The sequence below is a fragment of the Bombina bombina genome, chromosome 12, assembly GCF_027579735.1.
Source record: "Bombina bombina isolate aBomBom1 chromosome 12, aBomBom1.pri, whole genome shotgun sequence".
NCBI classification, from domain to species: Eukaryota; Metazoa; Chordata; class Amphibia; order Anura; family Bombinatoridae; genus Bombina; species Bombina bombina.
In genome coordinates, this window is record NC_069510.1 from 35,791,744 (window position 1) to 35,813,927 (window position 22,184).

A 22,184-nucleotide genomic window follows, 5' to 3' on the forward strand; every position below is an offset into this window, starting at 1 on the left:
CTACTTACAGGCGACTAAGGATTTTCGCCAGTCCTCTGCCCTCTTTGTCTGTTTCTCTGGGAAACGTAAAGGTCAAAAAGCTACTGCTACTACTCTTTTTAGTTCCGAAGTATAATTCGCTTGGCTTATGAGACTGCTGGACAGCAGCCTCCTGAGAGAATTACGGCTCATTCCACAAGAGCTGTTTCCTCTTCTTAGGCTTTCAAAAATGAAGCTTCTGTGGAACAAATTTGCAAGGTTGCAACTTGGTCTTCTCTACATACTTTTTCCAAATTTTCCAAATTTGATATTTTTGCCTCAGCTGAGGCTTCTTTTGGGAGAAAGGCTCTTCAAGCGGTGGTGTCTTCTGTTAGGACTGCCTGTCTTGTTCCTCCTTATTTATCCGTGTCCTCTAGCTTGGGTATTGGTTCCCAACAGTAATTACTCAAGCCGTGGACTCACCATATCTTAGGAAAGAAAAACAAAATTTATGCTTACCTGATATATTTATTTATTTCCTGGTATGGTGAGTCCACAGCCCCAGCCTTTATTTTAAGACAGTTGTTCTTTTGACTATAACCTCAGGCACCTCTACACCTTGTGTTACTCCTTTTTCTCCATTTCCCTTTGGTCGAATGACTGGGGGTTGTGGGTAAAGGAGTGATATTTAGCAGTTTAACTGTAATGCTCTTTGCCTCCTCCTGGCCAGGAGTGATATTCCCAACAGTAATTACTCAAGCCGTGGACTCACCATATCCGGAAATAAATACATTTATCGGGTAAGCATACATTTTGTTTTTTATTATTTTGGGGGGTTGTAATTTTAGGTGGTAATTGTTGGGGTTTTTTAATGTAAAAGAGCTGTTAGCTTTGGGGCAATGCCCTGCAAAATGCCCTTTTTGGTAGTTTAGTTTTAGATTATTTTTTTGGGGGGTATTAGAATAGGATCATTTCTTTTGTTTTTTTTTTTTGCAATTGTAGCTTTTTTATTTTTTGCTATTTTAGTTTTTTTCTGGTAATGTTAGGATTTATTATTTTTAGTAATGTTAGTTTTTTTTTCTGTAATGTTAGTTTTTTTTGTAATTTAGGTTTTTTATTTTTTGTAATTTTTTTAAAGGTAGTTAGTTTAATTTTAATTTTTTTTAAGGGTATTTAATTGGGGTTAGGTTATGGGGTGTTAGGTTAGGGGGTTTAGTTATTATTTTAATAATTTGCGTTGTGGGGGTATGGCGGTTTAGGGGTTAATAGTTTAATTAGCTACTTTGCGTTGTGGGGGGATGGCTGTTTAGGGTTTAATAGTTTAATTAGGTTCTTTGCGTTGTGGGGGGATGGTGGGGTTAAAAGTTTAATTAGGTACTTTGCGTTGTGTGGGATGTTCATTTTAGGGGTTAATAACTTTAATTAGGGGGATGGCGGTTTAGGGGTTAATAACTTTTAATAGTGATTGTGATATGGGGGATGGCGATTTAAGGGTTAATCAATTTTAATAATGATTGTGATGTGGGGGTATGGCAGTTTAGGGGATAATACATTTTATTAGTGATCGCGATGTGGGAGGATGGCGGTTTAGGGGTTGATATTGCGCATGCATTAGATGTTTGTTAAGTCTTCCAGGGAGTTATGCTGCTTTTTTACTGTGCGCAAGGGTTGCTGCACCTGCCTATGTGTGGCAAGCTGAAATGGAGTAAAATAAACTACATCCATTCTGCGCTCATAAGTCCATGCGCTGCCTTTGTAAAAAAAACAACTGGTGACGCCAGTTATATGTTAGTCTATGGGAGTAAAAACTGTGCACGCTGTGTAAAATCTACGCGTGTAACTTGTCTGCTGTGTTGGGTTTGTGATCCATCGATTATAGAAAAAATTGGCGAAGCTGTGCAGGTCGCCAAGTATGTGATCGAGGTCTTGCATTTTAGCAAATTAATGCTGGTTCCTGCATAACCATTATCATTCTCCATGGGAGTGAGCACAATGTTATCCATATGAAACACAGGAACTAGCACTGTTTAACCATGTGAAGATAAGAGGTGGCCAGCAGGGGCTTTAGAAACAGAGAGGCAGAGATTTATCTAAAGTATATAACTATAATAATGTTGTTTATGCAAAACTAGGGCATGGATAGTAAGGGTTCTATCTACAGTGGGGCAAAAAAGTATTTAGTCAGGCACCAATTGTGCAAGTTCTCCCACTTAAGAAGATGAGAGAGGCCTGTAATTTTCATGATAGGTATACCTCAACTATGAGATACAAAATGTGGAAACAAATCCAGACAATCACATTGTCTGATTTAGAAAGAATTTATTTGCAAATTATGGTGGAAAATAAGTATTTGGTCAATATCAAAAGTTCATCTCAATACTTTGTTATATATCCTTTGTTGGCAATGACAGAGGTCAAACATTTTCTGTAAGTCTTCACAAGGTTGTCACACACTGTTGCTGGTATGTTGGCCCATTCCTGCATGCAGATCTCCTCTAGAGCAGTGATGTTTTGGGGCTGTCGCTGGGCAACACGGACTTTCAACTCCCTCCAAAGGTTTTCTATGGGGTTGAGATCTGGAGACTGGCTAGGCCACTTCAGGACCTTGAAATGCTTCTTACGAAGCCACTCCTTCGTTGCCCGGGCTGTGTGTTTGGGATCATTGTCATGCTGAAAGACCCAGCCACGTTTCATCTTCAATGCCCTTACTGATGGAAGGAGGTTTACACTCAAAATCTCATGATACATGGCCCCATTCATTCTTTCATGCACATGGATCAGTCGTCCTGTTCCCTTTGCAGAGAAACAGCCCCAAAGCATGATGTTGCCACCCCCATGCTTCACAGTAGGTATGATGTTCTTTGGTTGCAACTCAGCATTCTCTCTCCTCCAAACATGACGAGTTGTGTTTCTACCAAACAGTTCTACTTTGGTTTCATCTGACCATATGACATTCTCCCAATCCGCTTCTGGATCATCCAAATGCTCTCTAGCATACTTCAGACGGGCCCGGACATGTACTGGCTTAAGCAGGGGGACACGTCTGGCATTGCAGGATCTGAATCCCTGGTGGTGTTAGTGTGTTACTGATGGTAGCCTTTGTTACGTTGGTCCCAGCTCTCTGCAGGTCATTCACTATGTCCCCCTGTGTGGTTCTGGGATGTTTGCTCACCGTTCTTGTGATCATTTTGACCCCACGGGGTGAGATCTTGCGTGGAGCCCCAGATCGAGGGAGATTATCAGTGGTCTTGTATGTCTTCCATTTTCTAATTATTGCTCCCACAGTTGATTTCGTCACACCAAGCTGCTTGCCTATTGCAGATTCAGTCTTCCCAGCCTGGTGCAGGTCTACAATTTTGTTTCTGGTGTCCTTCGACAGCTCTTTGGTCTTCACCATAGTGGAGTTTGGAGTGTGACTGTTTGAGGTTGTGGACAGGTGTCTTTTATACTGATAACAAGTTCAAACAGGTGCCATTAATACAGGTAATGAGTGGAGGACAGAGGAGCCTCTTAAAGAAGAAGATACAGGTCTGTGAGAGCCAGAAATCTTGCTTGTTTGTAGGTGACCAAATACTTATTTTCCACCATAATATGCAAATAAATTATTTCCAAATCAGACAATGTGATTGTCTGGATTTGTTTCCACATTTTATCTCTCATAGTTGAGGTATACCTATGATGAAATATATAGATAGTAAGATAGGAGCGCCAAAGGAGGCAAGGCCAAAGGTTTAGGGGAATATATGGTATAATGTAGTTGATAAAGTTAGAATCAGAATTAGTTCCCTGAGATGGTGGACCACAATGATTGTGTCAGTCCTACCTATGGTATTATTGAATTCATTTAAAAGCGTGGAGTCCAAGCGTCTAGCGCTTTGGATTGGGGGTTAGTGTTAATATGTACTATGAAGGCATATATAGGTGCAGGACAATTAATAATATATAGTGGAGAGTGGCTATATATAGTTATATTAGATGACACAGAGCATACGTCTTCCAAATAAAATATCACAGTTTAATACAGTTGTGTACAATTTAGTACAGCGTATACAGTTAAAAACAAGTTACATGAAAAAATATGGATCCATAATACTATAAAATAATTAGAAATATTTAAAAATATTAAAAATATATTAAGAACAATAATACGGTGAAAATTCTGAATGATAGAAATGGTCGAGGTCTCTCTGACAAAGTCCCTACGTAAAAAGAAAAATAAAAATAGAAAAATATATGAGAGAAAAAAAAAAAAAAAGAAGAACTTGGGGATTCCTCAAAACCTGTATCACACTATGTTGTTATTTTTTGTTTACAGGTTTTGAGGAATCCCCAAGTTCTTCTTTTTTTTTCTCTCATATATTTTTCTATTTTTATTCTATTTTGTGCATTATATTTTTTGATATATTTTCTAATTTTGATACCATTGTGCACTATAATAAGAACTACAGGCTTTTTGAAGTTTAATAATTTTTGGTTTTTCAGTGATCACGTTCACAATTTTGTGTATACACCAGTCACTTATATATTTTTTACATTGGATATTTTGGAGATTTCTATATTTTGGACATTTTTATATATTTTTATATTTTGGATATTTTTACCATTTTTTGAGACATCACGATTTGCAATAAGGATTATAACTTTTGGAATATTTTTGTGGACTTTATTATATTGCATCTTTTTGTGTTCTTTCACGGATTGAATCACTTCACATTAATTTGGACTGTCTACACTTCCATTTAAAGATCACCTTTTTTGTCATCACACATTTGCCTATTTTTTGGACTATTATTTGATCATTATTTGTTCATTTGCACATTTGTGGTTTTTCATTTGTACATTTGTGTATTATTATCATATTATATTCAACATATATTATTTTTATATATTTTTTATCCGCTATTTTGTAACCGCTACGTTTACACTGCTATCTTATTAGCAAAGTTATCTTATTAGCATATTTGCTGTACAGCTGTACTTTAGCTTGCCCTCCCCACGACAGACGTAGGGACTTTGTCAGAGAGACCTCGACCATTTCTATCATTCAGAATTTTCACCGTATTATTGTTCTTAATATATTTTTAATATTTTTAAATATTTCTAATTATTTTATAGTATTATGGATCCATATTTTTTCATGTAACTTGTTTTTAACTGTATACGCTGTACTAAATTGTACACAACTGTATTAAACTGTGATATTTTATTTGGAAGACGTATGCTCTGTGTCATCTAATATAACTATATATAGCCACTCTCCACTATATATTATTAATTGTCCTGCACCTATATATGCCTTCATAGTACATATTAACACTAAGCCCCAATCCAAAGCGCTAGACGCTTGGACTCCACGCTTTTAAACAAATTCAATAATACCATAGGTAGGACTGACACAATCATTGTGGTCCACCATCTCAGGGAACTAATTCTGATTCTAACTTTATCAACTACATTATACCATATATTCCCCTAAACCTTTGGCCTTGCCTCCTTTGGCGCTCCTATCTTACTATCTATATATACCATAGCACAAACCGCGGACTTTTTTTGGGGATCCGCTCTAGACAGGAGCCACAGGTCACTCTATACACAAGCGCTATAAGCAAAACGAATTCGCTCTGATACCTATGATGAAAATTACAGGCCTCTCTCATCTTATTAAGTGGGAGAACTTGCACAATTGGTGGCTGACTAAATACTTTTTTGCCCCACTGTATATTTTTAAACAATAAAAATAAATCAAGGAGACTGTCCCTTTATCTTCACCCAGTGACGTGCCTGTCTGACTGTTTAAATGATGTTATTGTACAATTCACCCCACCCCTTGCACACATATATCTTTTTTAAAATAATTTATTCACACATAGTTGCACCAATCTAGCATTATCTTTTACCTGCATTACCCCCCTTGAAGGCTCCAAGCAACATTTTGTACTTATTATCCTCTCCCAAGATTTGAAAAGAGTTATAATGGGCATAGTAGTTTTTGCTGTCGAAGTCCTGGAGATCAACACGAAGTTCCCATTTGCCTATAAATTGGTGGAAATGTTTAAATAAAATGAATTAAAACTAGTAAAAATCGCCACCTAGTGGCTAAAAAATATAATAATTTCTGTACAATATTGTTAAAAAGGTACCGCTATAGGGTTGCCATAATTACCTTTCAGAAAACCGGGACACTCCACTATCCTATACTATAAAAGGCCAAGTGTGTTTGTCCGAAGCTGTCATGCGCAGTAGAGACAGCACGAGGACAAACACACCTGGCCTTACAATCCCTAAGTCTCTGCAGTGCGAGCAGAAGTGGGCGTGACCGAGCATCGACGGGGGCGTGGCTGACTGTGAAGGGGGCGGGACCGAGCGTGAAGGGTCATGAAAGGGGCGTGGCCGAGTGTGAAGGGGGTGGGGCCAGGCAGCCCGTGAAAGTCCGTGCAGACTGAGAGCTCAAAACAGCTCAAAAGAGGGGAGACAGGGGGTAGGGAAAAGATAAGAAAGGTGAGAGAGAGATCAAGAGGGGAGAGAGAGATCAAGAGGGGAGATAAAGAGAGCACAAGAGAGGGGGGGAGAGAGAGGGGGGGAGGAGAGAGAGAGGGGAGGAGAGAGAGAGAGAGGGGGGGGAGGGAGAGAGAGAGAGTGGGGAGGGAGAGAGAGAGGGGGGGGAGGGAGAGACAGAGGGGGGGAGGGAGAGAGAGAGAGGGGGGGGGGAGAGAGGGGGGGGGGGGAGAGAGAGAGGGGGAGAGAGAGAGAGGGGGGGAGAGAGAGGAGAGGGAGAGGGGAGAGAGAGAGGGGAGGGAGAGAGAGAGGGGGGGAGAGAGGGGGGAGAGAGAGAGAGAGGGGGGAGAGAGAGGGGAGAGAGAGAGAGGGGGGTAGAGAGAGGGAGAGAGATAGAGGGGAGAGAGAGAGAGGGGGAGAGAGAGAGGAGAGAGAGAGCGCAAAAGAGAGGGGGGAGAGAGAGCGCAAAAGAGGGGGGAGAGAGAGCGCAAAAGAGAGGGGTGAGAGAGAGAGCAGAAAAGAGAGGGGGAGAGAGAGCGCAAAAGAGAGGGGGAGAGAGAGAGCGCAAAAGAGGGGAGAGAGAGAGCTCAAAAGAGAGGGAGAGCTCAAAAGAGAGGGGGAGAGAGCTCAAAAGAGAGGGGGAGAGAGAGAGCTCAAAAGAGAGGTGGAGAGAGCTCAAAAGAGAGGGGGAAAGAAAGCGCAAAAGAGAGGGGGAGAGAGCGCAAAAGAGAGGGGGGAGAGAGCTCAAAAAGAGGGGGAGAGAAAGCGCAAAAGAGAGGGGGGAGAGAGAGAGAGCAAAAGAAAGGGGGAGGGAGAGAGCGCAAGGGGTGGGACCGCTGTACCCTACAAAAAATGTCCCATGTGAACGGGCTTTAGGACTAGTATAGATATAATTACCTCCAGGTCAGCTACCAAATTGACAGTCCCAAAAACAGCATGCACTCAATGGATTTGTGAAAATAGTGCTTTATTTGCACATGAGAAATAAGTGACATTTCTGGGATCTCACCCCTTCATCAGACTATGGGGCATATTTAGGATTGTGCGAGCGGACATGATCCGATATAGCGGATCATGTCTGCTGCACATCGATAAATGCCAAAAGCATATGCTGTCGGCATTTATCATTGCACCAGCAGTTCTTGTGAACTGCTGGTGCAATGCTGCCCCCTGCAGATTTGCGGCCAATCGGCCACTAGAAGGGGGTGTCAATCAGCCCAATCGTATTCGATCCAGTTGATTTCTGATATATATATATATATATATATATATATATATATATATATACTCTTGATAAACAGTGTAGCTAGAGGTTTTCTGTGGTATATCACGTCTTCTGATTTATCCAGATTTGTTAATGGACCATCCAATGAGTTATTCTTTTTCTCTCTATCTATCTCTCTCTTTCTTTTTTCTCTCTCTTTCTGTTCTCTCTCTCTCTCTCTTTTCTATTTCTCTCTTTCTTTTCTCTCTCTCTCTTTCTTTTCTCTCCCTCTCTCTTTCTTTTCTTTCTCTCTCTTTTCTCTCTCTCTCTCTCTCTCTCTCTCTCTCTCTCTCTATCTCTCTCTTTCTTTTCCGTCTCTCTTTCTTTTCTATCTCTCTCTCTTTTCTCTCTTTCTTTTCTCTCTCTTTCTTTTCTTTTTCTCTCTTTGTTTTATCTCTCTTTTTTTTCTCTCTCTTTCTTCTCTTTCTCTCTCTTTCTCTCTCTCTCTTTCTTTTCTCTCTCTCTCTCTCTCTCTCTTTTCGCTCTCTCTACACACACAGGCTTTACTGTACAGAAGAGGGAGAAACATCAAAAACTTTTACCAACTGTTGTTATCTTGTGAAGATTGTCGTTCCCCAACCAGAACTCATTAAGACGACTTCCAAATCCTGTCTTGTAAGAATTCCAGTTACGTAGAAAGTCTACAGAACCGTCCCAGCGTCTCTGGAAAACCTGCAGTAAGGAGAAAGTTTGGGGCGTGCCCTTGTAACTTGTTTTTTATAATCTGCTCTACATAAAAGTGATTAACAACACCATGAGCCATATTACGATTGGCACTTTAAATGTTTTGCACTGGTGAGATTGGGTTTATCACGGCTGTTTGCACTCGTTGGAAAGAGCGGGCATATTACAAGTTGAAAGTAAATGCGTGAGCGCAATTATAGTTTAAGCTAGAATGATTACCGCAACCTCAGAGCTCTAGTTAACTGTTACGTGAGACAAAAAAGTGTCACAAAACACATCAAAAATATATTTCACAGTACTGTTACACTGATAATAACACTATCTGTATAAGGACTCAAAGATATGATGTCTCAAGTGTTAGGGAAAAAAAGCAGGCAAATGGCTTTAACACAGAGATACATATAGATATATGTCTAAATAGGTATATATATGTATATGTTTATATATATATATATATATATATATACATACAGGAAACACTGTTGCCCTTTGCAGGTGTACCGCTCACTTTTTTTCCGTGACTAGAGCATACCGCAATCCCTTTACGTCAATTGCGTATCCTATCTTTTTAATTGGATTTGCCTAACGCTGGTATTGCGAGTCTTGGACAAAGTGAGCGGTACACCTCTCCTGTCAAGACTCCTACCACATTTAAAAGTCAGTAGTTAAGAGTTTTAGAATTTAGTATAGGGTAGGGAATTTTATTATTTTGGGGGGCTTTTTTATTTTATTAGGGGGATTAAATTAGGTGTAATTAGTTTAAAATTTTGTAATTATTTTTTTATTTTCTGTAATTTTGTGTTTGTTGTTTTTCGTACTTTAGTTTATTTAATTTATTTGTATTTAATTGCAGTTAGTTTATTTAATTAATTTAATTATAGTGTAGTGTTAGGTGTAATTGTAACTTAGGTTAGGATTTATTTTACAGGTAAACTTGTATTTATTTTAGCTAGGTAGCTATTAAATAGTTAATAACTATTTAATAACTATTGTACCTAGTTAAAATAAATATAAAGTTGCCTGTAACATAAAAATAAATCCTAAAATAGCTACAATGTAATTATTAGTTAATATTGTAGCTATATTAGGGTTTATTTTATAGGTAAGTATTAAGTTTTAAATAGGAATAATGTAGTTAATAATAGTAATTTTATTTAGATTTATTTAAATTATATTTAAGTTAGGGGGGTTAGGTTTAGGGTTAGACTTATATTTAGGGGTTGATAACTTTATTATAGTGGCGGCGACGTTGGGGGGGCAGATTAGGGGTTAATAAGTGTAGGTAGGTTGCTGCGACATTGGGGATGGCAGATTAGTGGTTAATAAATATAATGTAGGTGTCAGCGATGTTAGGAACAGCAGATTAGGGGTTCATATGTATAATGTAGGTGGCGGCGGTGTCCGGAGCGGCAGATTAGGGGTTAATAATATAATGCAGGTGTCAGCAATGTCGGGGGTGGCCGATTAGGGGTTAATAAGTGTAAGATTAGGGGTGTTTAGACTCGGGGTTCATGTTAGGGTGTTAGGTGTAGACATAACTTTTTTCCCCCATAGGAATCAATGGGGCTGCGTTAGGAGCTGAACGCTGCTTTTTTGCAGGTGTTAGGTTTTTTTTCAGCCAGCTCAGCCCCATGGATTCCTATGGGGAAATCGTGCACAAACACGTTTAGCCAGCTCACCGCTATCGTAAGCAGCGCTGGTATTGAGGTGAGATGTGGAGCTAAATTTTGCTCTCCGCTCACTTTTTTGAGGCTAACGCAGCCATTCAGACAACTCGTAATACCAGCACTGTATTAAGTGAGCGGTGAGAAAAAAAGGCTCGTTAGCAACGCACGGTTTTACCGACAAAACTCGTAATCTAGGCGATAGTCAGCACATTAGAAGAATAATTTACTAAAAACCAGGGGCGGACTGAGCAATTGCCCCCCGGGCCTCACTGATTCAGTGTAAAATAGGCCGCCGCTGCACCACCTTATTAGGACAGTGCACCTGTGAGTGACTGAGCAGGGGACAGTACTTGCATACAGCGGCCGTGAGACTGAGCATCAACTTAAAGGGACATGAAACCCACAATTTTTATTTCATGATTTATAAAGAGCTCACCCATGTGCATTGATATTTCTTAAACAAACGATATCTACATTATTAAGCTATTTAGATAATAGGGTTAATGCAGCAAGCAGTTAGAGGTGTTTGTTTCTTAACAGCAATAAGTATTCTTATGAGCAGACAGTTTATGTAGCAGCAAACAGATAATGAAGCAGCAGACAGTTTATGTAGCAGCAAACAGTTAATGAAGCAGCAGACAGTTTATGTAGCAGCAGTATTAACTTGTTAAAGTTCAGAGCTAACACATATACTTGCGTTTGTTGTTTAAAGGAAGCAAAGCTGTGAATGCAGCTGGTCCAGTGTTGGCTGTTAGTAACAGAGTTGCAGAGAGGAGCTTGCAGGTCCGTTGTAGATAGCTGAAAGGTATCTGGATATGATGAGTGTCAGCTGGAGTTTGAGCTGCAGTTGGTAAATAGAAACTCCAGAGATAAAGCAGGAAGCTTGAAATAACTTTAGACAAGGATCATCTAAAACTTAAAGATTGCAACAAAATATTCAAGCAGTAAAAGGAAGCAGGAAGTGACCTTAAAAAGGCTAAACAAGGAAAAGGAGGAGCAATGCTTAAGGTGTTATGTAGAGTTCTTACAGTTAATGCTTAAGGTGATAGAGTTTTTACATCAGCACTCCCTGACACTCATCACTTCCTCTCAGCCAGAGTCTCAGCAGCATCCTATGCAGCTGCGTGCACGGGAAGAGTGAGAGATGAGAGGGAAGCAACGAGCTGAGGCAAGAAGCAGCAGCGAGGCTAGGCTGGTGCCGGTGGTCACGCAGAGTCTGGTGAGCCAAAAACATCACATTCACCAGTGTAATTTAGGTTTCTTTGCTCGGTCTAAAGGTTCTGTTTTGGGATGGATAGCCTAGTTGTATTCTTTCTCTCTCTCTCTCATTATGGGGGAACGGGAAGTAGGTGGGCGGGTGCAGGAAGGAGGCGGGCAGGGAGTCAAGCTGTTGCACCATGGGCCTCTTGGTTGTACTTGCCCCCTGGGCCAAAAGTTGCCAGTCAGCCCCTGCTAAAAACCCTCCCTGTACATACATTACATGGGTTTTAGAAGCTTGTTCCATTATGTAAGGTCAATACACTCTGTTAGAGATATTTACCTCCCCCTTTTGACTTCCTTTAAGGGATTATGTACTGTCTATGTTTTTAGGACCTACTAACTTTACCTCTGAGTATAATAAAAGCTAGCAAGGCTATGGCAGTATATTTTGTGGCTACTAACATTGAGTTTTATACTCTTATTAAACTCTCTGCTAATAAAACACTTCATGCTGTATATACACAAAGGTGTAATCACTTATTTATAAGGGTTCAGATTTGATAACATCTTATATGCAGGTGTTTTTGCAAAGACCTTTAGGCAGCTTTACACCTCTGCACATTGTTATGTGATTTACAGTGTACACAATTTGCTATAATATGTGCAATTATATATTATAATGAACAAAATTACATATGGGGGCCGATTTATTAAATGCCGGGAGGACATGATTCGCTGTAGGGAATCATGTCCATCTGGCATCGCTAAATGCTGACAGCATACGCTGTCTGCATTTAAAATTGCACAAGCATTTCTTGTGAAGGGGACGGCATTGCACAAGCATTTCACTAGAAATTATTGTGCAATGTTAAATACCGTCAGCTTATGCTGTCTGCATTTAGCAATAATGGGTGGACATGTTCGCCACAGCGAATCATGTCCATCCGAAATGTGATAAATTGGCCCCTTAATCTGAAGTTCAAATTAATACAGTATATTTGCAACAAATACATGATAACAAGACAATGTAATAGCTGAACTTCAAATAAGTAGTAGATTTTTTTCTGACACTTTTCAAAGTTATGTCTATTTCTACTCCCCCTGTGACAGCCATCAGCGAATCACAAATGTATATTCATATTTTTCTGTGAATTCTCACACATGCTCAGTAGGAGCTGGTGACTCAAAAAGTGTAAATATAAGAAGACTGTGCACATTTTGTTAATTAAACTAATTTGGAAAGTTGTTTAAAATTGTGTGCTGTATCTAAATCATGAAGGTTTAATTTTAACTTGAGCGTCCCTCTAACAATGTACATTGTGTATTCACTTTGTAAATATATGAAGTCTCTGCTTATTTTGGACATGGATTCTGTGTAACTGTTGGTCTATATGTGGTACTTCTCTTGTCAGTAAGGCCACATGACAGGCTAAATATGTGTGTATGCTTAAATAACATAATTTATGTAAGAACTTACCTGATAAATTCATTTCTTTCATATTGGCAAGAGTCCATGAGCTAGTGACGTATGGGATATACATTCCTACCAGGAGGGGCAAAGTTTCCCAAACCTCAAAATGCCTATAAATACACCCCTCACCACACCCACAATTCAGTTTAACGAATAGCCAAGAAATGGGGTTATAAGAAAGGAGCGAAAGCATCAATAAGGAATTTGAATAATTGTGCTTTATACAAAAAAATCATAACCACCACAAAAAAGGTTGGGCCTCATGGACTCTTGCCAATATGAAAGAAATTAATTTATCAGGTAAGTTCTTACATAAATTATGTTTTCTTTCTTGTAATTGGCAAGAGTCCATGAGCTAGTGACGTATGGGATAGCAGATACCCAAGATGTGGAACTTCCACGCAAGAGTCACTAGAGAGGGAGGGATAAAATAAAGACAGCCAATTCCGCTGAAAAAATAATCCACAACCCAAATCAAAAACTTTTAATCTTATAATGAAAAAAACTGAAATTATAAGCAGAAGAATCAAACTGAAACAGCTGCCTGAAGTACTTTTCTACCAAAAACTGCTTCAGAAGAAGAAAAAAAATCATCAAAATGGTAGAATTTAGTAAAATTATGCAAAGAAGACCAAGTTGCTGCTTTGCAAATCTGATCAACAGAAGCTTAATTCTTAAAAGCCCAGGAAGTAGAAACTAACCTAGTAGAATGAGCCGTAATCCTTTGAGGCGGGGATTTACCTGACTCCACATAAGCATGATGAATCAAAGACTTTAACCAAGAAGCCAAAGAAATGGCAGAAGCCTTCTGACCTTTCCTAGAACCAGAAAAGACAACAAATAGACTAGAAGTCTTCCTGAAATCTTTAGTAGCTTCAACATAATATTTTAAAGCTCTAACTACATCCAAAGAATGTAAAGATCTCTCCAGAGTATTCTTAGGATTAGGACACAAAGAAGGGACAACAATTTCTCTACTAATGTTGTTAGAATTCACAACTTTAGGTAAAAAATTAAATGAAGTCCGCAACACTGCCTGATGAAAAATTAGAAAAGGAGATTCACAAGAAAGAGCAGATAGCTTAGAAACTCTTCTAGCAGAAGAGATGGCCAAAAGGAATAATACTTTCCAAGAAAGTAATTTAATATCCAGAGAATGGATAGGTTCAAACGGAGGAGCCTGTAAAGCCCTCAGAACCAAATTAAGACTCCAAGGAGGAGAAATTGACTTAATGACAGGCTTAATACGAACCAAAGCCTGAACAAAACAATGAATATCAGGATGATTAGCAATCTTTCTGTGAAAAAGTACAGAAAGAGCAGAGATTTGTCCCTTCAAGAAACTTGCAGACATACCTTTTTCCAAACCATCCTGAAGAAACTGTAAAATTCTAGGAATTCTAAAAGAATGCCAAGAGAATTTATGTGAAGAACACCAAGAAATGTAAGTCTTCCAGACTCGTAATAGATCTTTCTAGACACAGATTTACGAGCCTGTAACATAGTATTAATCACTGAGTCAGAGAAACCTCTATGACTAAGTATTAAGCGTCCAATCTCCATACCTTCAAATTTAATGATTTGAGATCCTGATGGAAAAATGGGCCTTGAGATAGGTCTAGCCTTAACGGAAGTGTCCAAGGTTGGCAACTGGCCATCCGAACGAGATCCGCATACCAAAATCTGTGTGGCCATGCTGGAGCCACCAGCAGTACAAACGAACGCTCCATTAGGATTTTGGAAATCACTTTTGGAAGAAGAACAAGAGGCAGAAAGATATAAGCAAGCTGATAATTCCAAGGAAGTGACAACGCGTCCACCGCTTCCGCCTGAGGATCCCTGGATCTGGACAGATACCTGGGAAGTTTCTTGTTTAGATGACAGGCCATCAGATCTATTTCTGGAAGTCCCCAGATTTGAACAATCTGAAGAAATACCTCTGGGTGAAGAGACCATTCGCCCGGATGTAACGTCTGGTGACTGAGATAATCCGCTTCCCAATTGTCTATACCTGGGATGTGAACCGCAGAAATTAGACAGGAGCTGGATTCCGCCCATACAAGTATCCGAGATACTTCTTTCATAGCCTGAGGACTGTGAGTCCCCCCCTTGATGATTGACATATGCCACGGTTGTGACATTGTCTGTCTGAAAACAAATAAACGATTCTCTCTTCAGAAGAGGCCAGAACTGAAGAGCTCTGAAAATCGCACGAAGTTCCAAAATGTTGATTGGTAATCTCGCCTCCTGAGATTCCCAAACCCCCTGCGCTGTCAGAGATCCCCATACAGCTCCCCAACCTGAAAGACTCGCATCTATTGAGATCACAGTCCAGGTTGGACGAACAAAAGAGGCCCCTTGAACTAAACAATGGTGATCCAACCATCAAGTCAGAGAAGATCAAACATTGGGATTTAAGGATATTAATTGTGATATCTTTGTATAATCCCTGCACCATTGGTTCAGCATACAAAGCTAGAGAGGTCTCATGTGAAAACGAGCAAAAGGGATTGCGTCCGATGCAGCAGTCATGAGACCTAAAATTTCCATGCACAAAGCTACCGAAGGGAATGATTGAGACTGAAGGATTCGACAAGCTGAAACCAATTTCAGACGTCTCTTTTCTGTTAGAGACAAAGTCATGGACACTATGGAATCTATTTGGAAACCCAAAAAGGTTACCCTTGTCTGAGGAATCAAGGAACTCTTTGGTAAATTGATCCTCCAACCATGTCTTTGAATAAACAACACAAGTTGATTCGTGTGAGATTCTGCAGAATGTAAAGACTGAGCAAGTACCAAGATATCGTCCAAATAAGGAAATACCGCAATACCCTGTTCCCTGATTACAGAGAGAAGGGCACCGAGAACCTTCAAAAAGATCCTTGGAGCTGTTGCTAGGCCAAAACGAAGAGCAACAAACTGGTAATGCTTGTCTAGAAAAGAGAATCTCAGGAACTGATAGTGGTCCGGATGAATTGGAATATGAAGATATGCATCCTGTAAGTCTATTGTGGACATATAATGCCCTTGCTGAACAAAAGGCAGAATAGTCCTTATAGTCACCATTTTGAATGTTGGTATCCTTACATAACGATTGAATATTTTTAGATCCAGAACTGGTCTGAAAGAATTCTCTTTCTTTGGAACAATGAACAGATTTGAATAAAACCCCAGGCCCCGTTCCAGAACTGGAACTGGCACAATTACCCCAGCTGACTCCAGGTCTGAAACACATTTCAGAAACGCTTGAGCCTTTACTGGGTTTACTGGAATGTGTGAGAGAAAGAATCTTCTCACAGGCGGTCTTACCTTGAAACCTATTCTGTACCCTTGTGAAACAATGTTCTGAATCCAAAGACTTTGAATTGAATTGATCCAAACATCTTTGAAAAATCGTAAAATGCCCCCTACCAGCTGTGCTGGAATAAGGGCCGCACCTTCATGCGGATTTGGGAGCTGGTTTTGACTTTCTAAAAGGCTTGGATTTATTCCAGACTGGAGAAGGTTTCCAAACGGAAAAGGGGAAGGGTCCTAGGGGAAGGGGAAGGCTTTTGTTCCTTATTCTGACTAAAGGAACGAAAACGATTAGCAGCCCTATATTTACCTTTAGATTTTTTATCCTGAGGCAAAAAGGCTCCCTTCCCCCCAGTAACAGTTGAAATTATTTAATCTAACTGAGAACCAAATAATTTATTACCTTGGAAAGAAAGAGAAAGCAACATTGACTTAGAAGTCATATCTGCATTCCAAGATTTAAGCCATAAAGCTTTTCTGGCTAAAATAGCTAAAGACCTATACCTGACATCAATTCTAATGATATCGAAAATGGCATCACAAACAAAGTTATTAGCATGTTGAAGAAGTTTAACAATGCTATAAGCATTATGGTCTGACACTTGTTGCGCTAAAGCCTCCAACCAGAAAGTGGAAGCTGCAGCAACATCAGCCAAAGAAATAGCAGGTCTAAGAAGATTGCCTGAACATAAATAAGCCTTCCTTAGAAAGGATTCAAGCTTCCTATCTAAAGGATCTTTAAACAAAGTACTATCTGCCGTAGGAATAGTAGTATGTTTAGCAAGATTAGAGATAGCCCCATCAACTTTGGAGATTTTCTCCCAAAACTCTAACACACTACAGCCGTAGGAACAGTTACCAAAAGTTTACAACAAATGCACTTAGCTTTGGTAGAACCGACATCAGGCAGCGTCTTTCCAGAAGTAGATTCTGATCCAGGGTCAGGTAGTGACATCTTGCAATATGTAATAGAAAAAACAACATATGAAGCGAAATTATCAAATTCCTTAAATGGCAGTTTCAGGAATGGGAAAAAATGCAAAATGAAACGAGCCTCTAGAAAACCAGAAGCAACTAAAAAGTGAGACTGAAATAATGTGAAAAAAACTGGTGTCAAGTATGACGCCCACATAACAGCCACATATTTTGGCGCCAAGAATGACACCCATATTTTCTGGCGCCAAAAAAACATCCACAACACACATACGTCAAAAATGACGCAATCACGTGAAAACTTCTGGCTCCAACTATGACGCCGGAAATGACGAAATCTTTGCGCCAAAAAAGTCTCATGCCAAAAATTACGCAATAAATAGAAGCATTTTCTGCACCCGCGAGCCTAACAGCCCCCAATTTTGAAAAACAGTCAATAGAAAATTGAACATTTTTAAGGTAAGAAAAAATATAATTTTTATGCATTTTCCCAAAAAATGAAACTGGCAGTCTGAAAGAAGGAATACTGATTATCCTGAATAATGGCAAATATGTTTTAACACATATATTTAGAACTTTACATATAAAGTGCCCAACCATAGCTTTGATTGTCATGAATAGAAATGAGACTTACTTACCCTAAGACACTCATCTACATATAGCAGATAGCCAAACCAGTACTGAAACGAGAATCAGTAGAGGTAATGGTATATAAGAGCATATCGTCGATCTGAAAAGGGAGGTAGGAGAAGAAATCTCTACGACCGATAACAGAGAACCTATGAAATAGATCCCCTAGAGGAAGACCATGGTATTCAAATAGGCAATACTCTCTTCACATCCCTCTGACATTCACTGCACTCTGAGAGGAAAACCGGGCTTCAGCCTGCTGCAAAGCGCATATCAACGTAGAAATCTAGCACAAACTTACTTCACCACCTCCATGGGAGGCAAAGTTTGTAAAACTGAATTGTGGGTGTGGTGAGGGGTGTATTTATAGGCATTTTGAGGTTTGGGAAACTTTGTCCCTCCTGGTAGGAATGTATATCCCATACGTCACTAGCTCATGGACTCTTGCCAATTACATGAAATAAATATACAGTACATGTCTACTACATACTGATGCTTATGTCATGTACAGATTTATAACTTTGTATACATTTATGTATACGTTTATATATTTTAGGATTCAAAGGAAAAATTGTTCGGATACACGGACTGATAAGGGTTCTCCTTATTGACCAGCGGTCCTATCGCATGTTAACAAAAATCCTTCAGAGGGGCAACCATTATATAAAATTGATTTGAAGGATCTGGGAATAATTAATCCCAGTACCAGTGTTGCCTCAGGGTCAAGGGTTTTACCCCAATCTGTTTATTGTCCAAAGGCATTTACAGTTCTGTCCTAGATTTAACAGCCCTACACATATTTGTCAAGGTTCCCGCTTCTAAAATGAGAACATTCCGCACAATGTTACCCTTAATCCAAAAGTGTCAGTTTATGGCTACAATAGATCTCATTGATGCATATCTGCATATACCTATACACTTCGATCATTTTCAGTTCCTGAGGTTTGCATATCTGCCAAACACTGCCAGTTTGCCACTCTGTGTTGGGTACAATTTTGACGGTGATCACAATTCAGGGCATTCCAGTTGCACCATATCTGGATGGCAAGCCTATTCCCTGTCGCTAACTATTGCTCATACATACAAGCTATTATTTCTCTTGTAAGATGTATCGAGTCCACAGATTCATCCAATACTTGTGGGATATTCTCCTTCCCAACAGGAAGTGGCAAAGAGAGCACCCACAGCAGAGCTGTCTATATAGCTCCTCCCCTAACTCCACCCCCCAGTCATTCTCTTTGCCGGTTCTAAGCAATAAGGAAGGGTTTTACTCCAACCTGTTTGTGGTTCCCAAAAAAGAAGGAACTTTCAGACCAATCTTGGATCTCAAGATCCTAAACAAATTCCTCAGAGTCCCGTCTTTCAAGATGGAGGCTATTCGGACTATTCTGCCACTGATCCAGGAGGGTCAATATATGACCACCGTGGACTTAAAGGATGTGTATCTGCACATCCCTATCCACAGAGATCATCAGCGATTTCTCAGGTTCGCCTTTCTGGACAGACATTACCAGTTCGTGGCCCTTCCCTTCGGGTTGGCCACGGCTCCCAGAATTTTCACAAAAGTGCTAGGGTCCCTTCTGGCGGTTCTAAGACCGCGGGGCATAGCAGTGGCGCCTTATCTAGACGACATCTTAATTCAAGCGTCAACTTTCCAAATAGCCAAATCTCACACGGACATCGTGTTGGCTTTTCTGAGATCTCATGGGTGGAAGGTGAACATAAAAAAGAGTTCTCTCTTCCCTTGGTAGAAATGAAAATATTTCTGACGGAGGTCAGGAAATTAAAACTCGTAACCACCTGCCGAGCTCTTCATTCCATTCCTCGGCCGTCAGTGGCTCAGTGTATGGAGGTAATCGGACTAATGGTAGCGGCAATGGACATAGTTCCATTTGCTCGCTTACACCTCAGACCACTGCAACTATGCATGCTTGAACAGTGGAATGGGGATTATGCAGATTTATCTCCTCAGATAGATCTGGATCAGGAGACCAGAGATTCTCTTCTCTGGTGGTTATCACAGGTTCACCTGTCTCGGGGAATGTGTTTCCGCAGACCAGAGTGGGTCATAGTTACGACAGATGCCAGCCTACTGGGCTGGGGTGCTCCTCTCCTTCCTTGTCTGATTGCCAGAATCAAACAGGAGAGAGCTTCGGTGATTTTGATAGCACCTGCATGGCCACGCAGGACTTAGTATGCAGACCTGGTGGACATGTCATCCGTCCCACCATAGACTCTGCCGCTGAGGCAGGACCTTCTGATTCAAGGTCCATTCAAGCGTCCAAACCTACTTTCTCTGCGTCTGACTGCTTGGAGATTGAACGCTTGATTTTAGCAAAGCGTGGTTTCTCTGAATCGGTCATTGATACCTTGATTCAGGCTCGAAAGCCTGTCACCAGAAAAATCTATCATAAGATATGGCGTAAATATCTTTACTGGTGTGATTCCAAGGGTTACTCATGGAGTAAGATCAGGATTCCTAGGCTATTATCTTTTCTCCAAGAAGGATTGCAGAAGGGATTATCAGCTAGTTCCTTAAAGGGACAAATATCTGCTTTGTCTATCCTTTTACACAAGCGTCTGGCGGATGTTCCAGACGTTCAGGCATTTTGTTAGGCTTTAATTAGAATCAAGCCTGTGTTTAAACCTGTTGCTCCGCCATGGAGTTTAAATTTAGTTCTTACAGTTCTTCAAGGGGTTCCGTTTGAACCTATGTATTCCATAGATATTAAGCTCTTATCTTGGAAAGTTCTGTTTTTAGTAGCTATCTCTTCGGCTCGAAGAGTTTCTGAGTTATCTGCTTTACAGTGTGACTCACCTTATCTTGTTTTGCATGCTGATAAGGTGGTTTTGCGTACCAAACCTGGATTTCTTCCTAAGGTTGTTTCTAATAGGAATATCAATCAGGAAATTGTTGTTCCTTCTCTGTGTCCTAATCCTTCTTCCAAGAAGGAACGTCTGTTGCACAACGTAGATGTGGTTCGTGCTTTAAAGTTCTACTTACAAGCAACTAAAGATTTCCGTCAAACATCTTCATTGTTTGTTGTCTATTCTGGAAAGCGGAGAGGTCAAAAGGCTACGGCAACCTCTCTTTCTTTTTGGCTGAAAAGCATCATCCGTTTGGCTTATGAGACTGCTGGCCAGCAGCCTCCTGAAAGGATTACTGCTCACTACGCTTACTAGAGCGGTGGCTTCCACATGGGCTTTTAAAAATTAGACTTCTGTTGAACAGATTTGTAAGGCGGCGACTTGGTCAATTTTCCAAATTTGATACTTTTGCTTCTTCGGAGGCTATTTTTGGGAGAAAGGTTCTACAAGCAGTGGTGCCTTCCATTTAGGCACCTGTCTTGTCCCTCCCTTCATCCGTGTCCTAAAGCTTTGGTATTGGTATCCCACAAGTATTGGATGAATCCGTGGACTCGATACATCTTGCAAGAAAAAACTAAATTTATGCTTACCTGATACATTTCTTTCTCTTGCGATGTATCGAGTCCACGGCCCGCCCTGTCTATTTAAGACAGGTAGTATATTTTATTATAAAACTTTAGTCACCTCTGCACCCTATAGTTTCTCCTTTTTCTTCCTAGCCTTCGGTCGAATGACTGGGGGGTGGAGTTAGGGGAGGAGCTATATAGACAGCTCTGCTGTGGGTGCTCTCTTTGCCACTTCCTGTTGGGAAGGAGAATATCCCACAAGTATTGGATGAATCCGTGGACTCGATACATCGCAAGAGAAATAAATTTATCAGGTAAGCATAAATTTTGTTTTTTCTTCAAGACCATGGTCCGTGAATCAATGTACCCAAAAGCTCATTACATCCTGCTATAAAAGTAGAGTGTGTCTCTCCCTACAAAGGGCTCCATTTCCGTCAGTAATTCAGTGCATGGAGGCAGTGAGTCTTATGGTAGCTGCTACAGATGCAGTTCCTTTTGCCCCTCTTCACTTGAGACCCCTTTATTTGTTTATTCTATTTCAGTGGTCAAAGAATTATCTACACTGGAATAACAGATTGCTTCGGGTTTCTCCGTCAGACAATCTTTTTCTTGGGTACACAAAATCTTTCTTTGACCATTGGGGCATCCTTCCTTCGTCAGTCATGGAGAAATATGCAGACGGACACCAGTCTTTCAGGCTGGGGGACGGACTGTGTTTCTTGAAGAGCGCATGGAGTTTGGTCTCCTCTAGCGGCAAGGTTACCAATTAACAAAGAAAATAATTTGTTAGGTAAGCTTTTTATTTGATATATATATATGTGTGTGTACACATATGTATTTATGTGTTTATATGTGTATTTATGTATTTATATAAATTCATTAAAATTATGGTGGGGATAAAAGCATGAGATTAAAATCCTCCATATCGCAAAAGTAAATCAATAGAAGTTACTGCATAGGCAATTAGTACATCTAGGCAAGTATCCCTGCTTGTATTTATAGAAGTATATACACATATAAACACATAACTACATATGTATACATATATAGACATATATATAATTATAAGTGCATTGGAGCCTTATGCAGTCAAGTGGATGAAAACATGAAAAAGCCTATTTATGCAAAATTCATATATAAAATGTTTTATA

At 40.1% G+C, this 22,184-nt stretch overlaps 1 protein-coding gene across 1 annotated transcript in view; it reads right to left on the reverse strand.

Annotated features, from left to right (window-relative positions):
• The window catches only part of LOC128642644 (ficolin-1-like), a 79,229-nt gene that overhangs the window by 16,851 nt on the left and 40,194 nt on the right, over positions 1-22,184 (reverse strand). Inside the window, exons 6-7 of the mRNA XM_053695425.1 lie at positions 8,260-8,389; positions 5,856-5,990 (exon numbers count right to left, since the gene is read on the reverse strand). Of these exons, the coding sequence (XP_053551400.1) occupies positions 5,856-5,990; positions 8,260-8,389 (265 nt within the window). The remainder of the gene's footprint in view (positions 1-5,855; positions 5,991-8,259; positions 8,390-22,184) is intronic.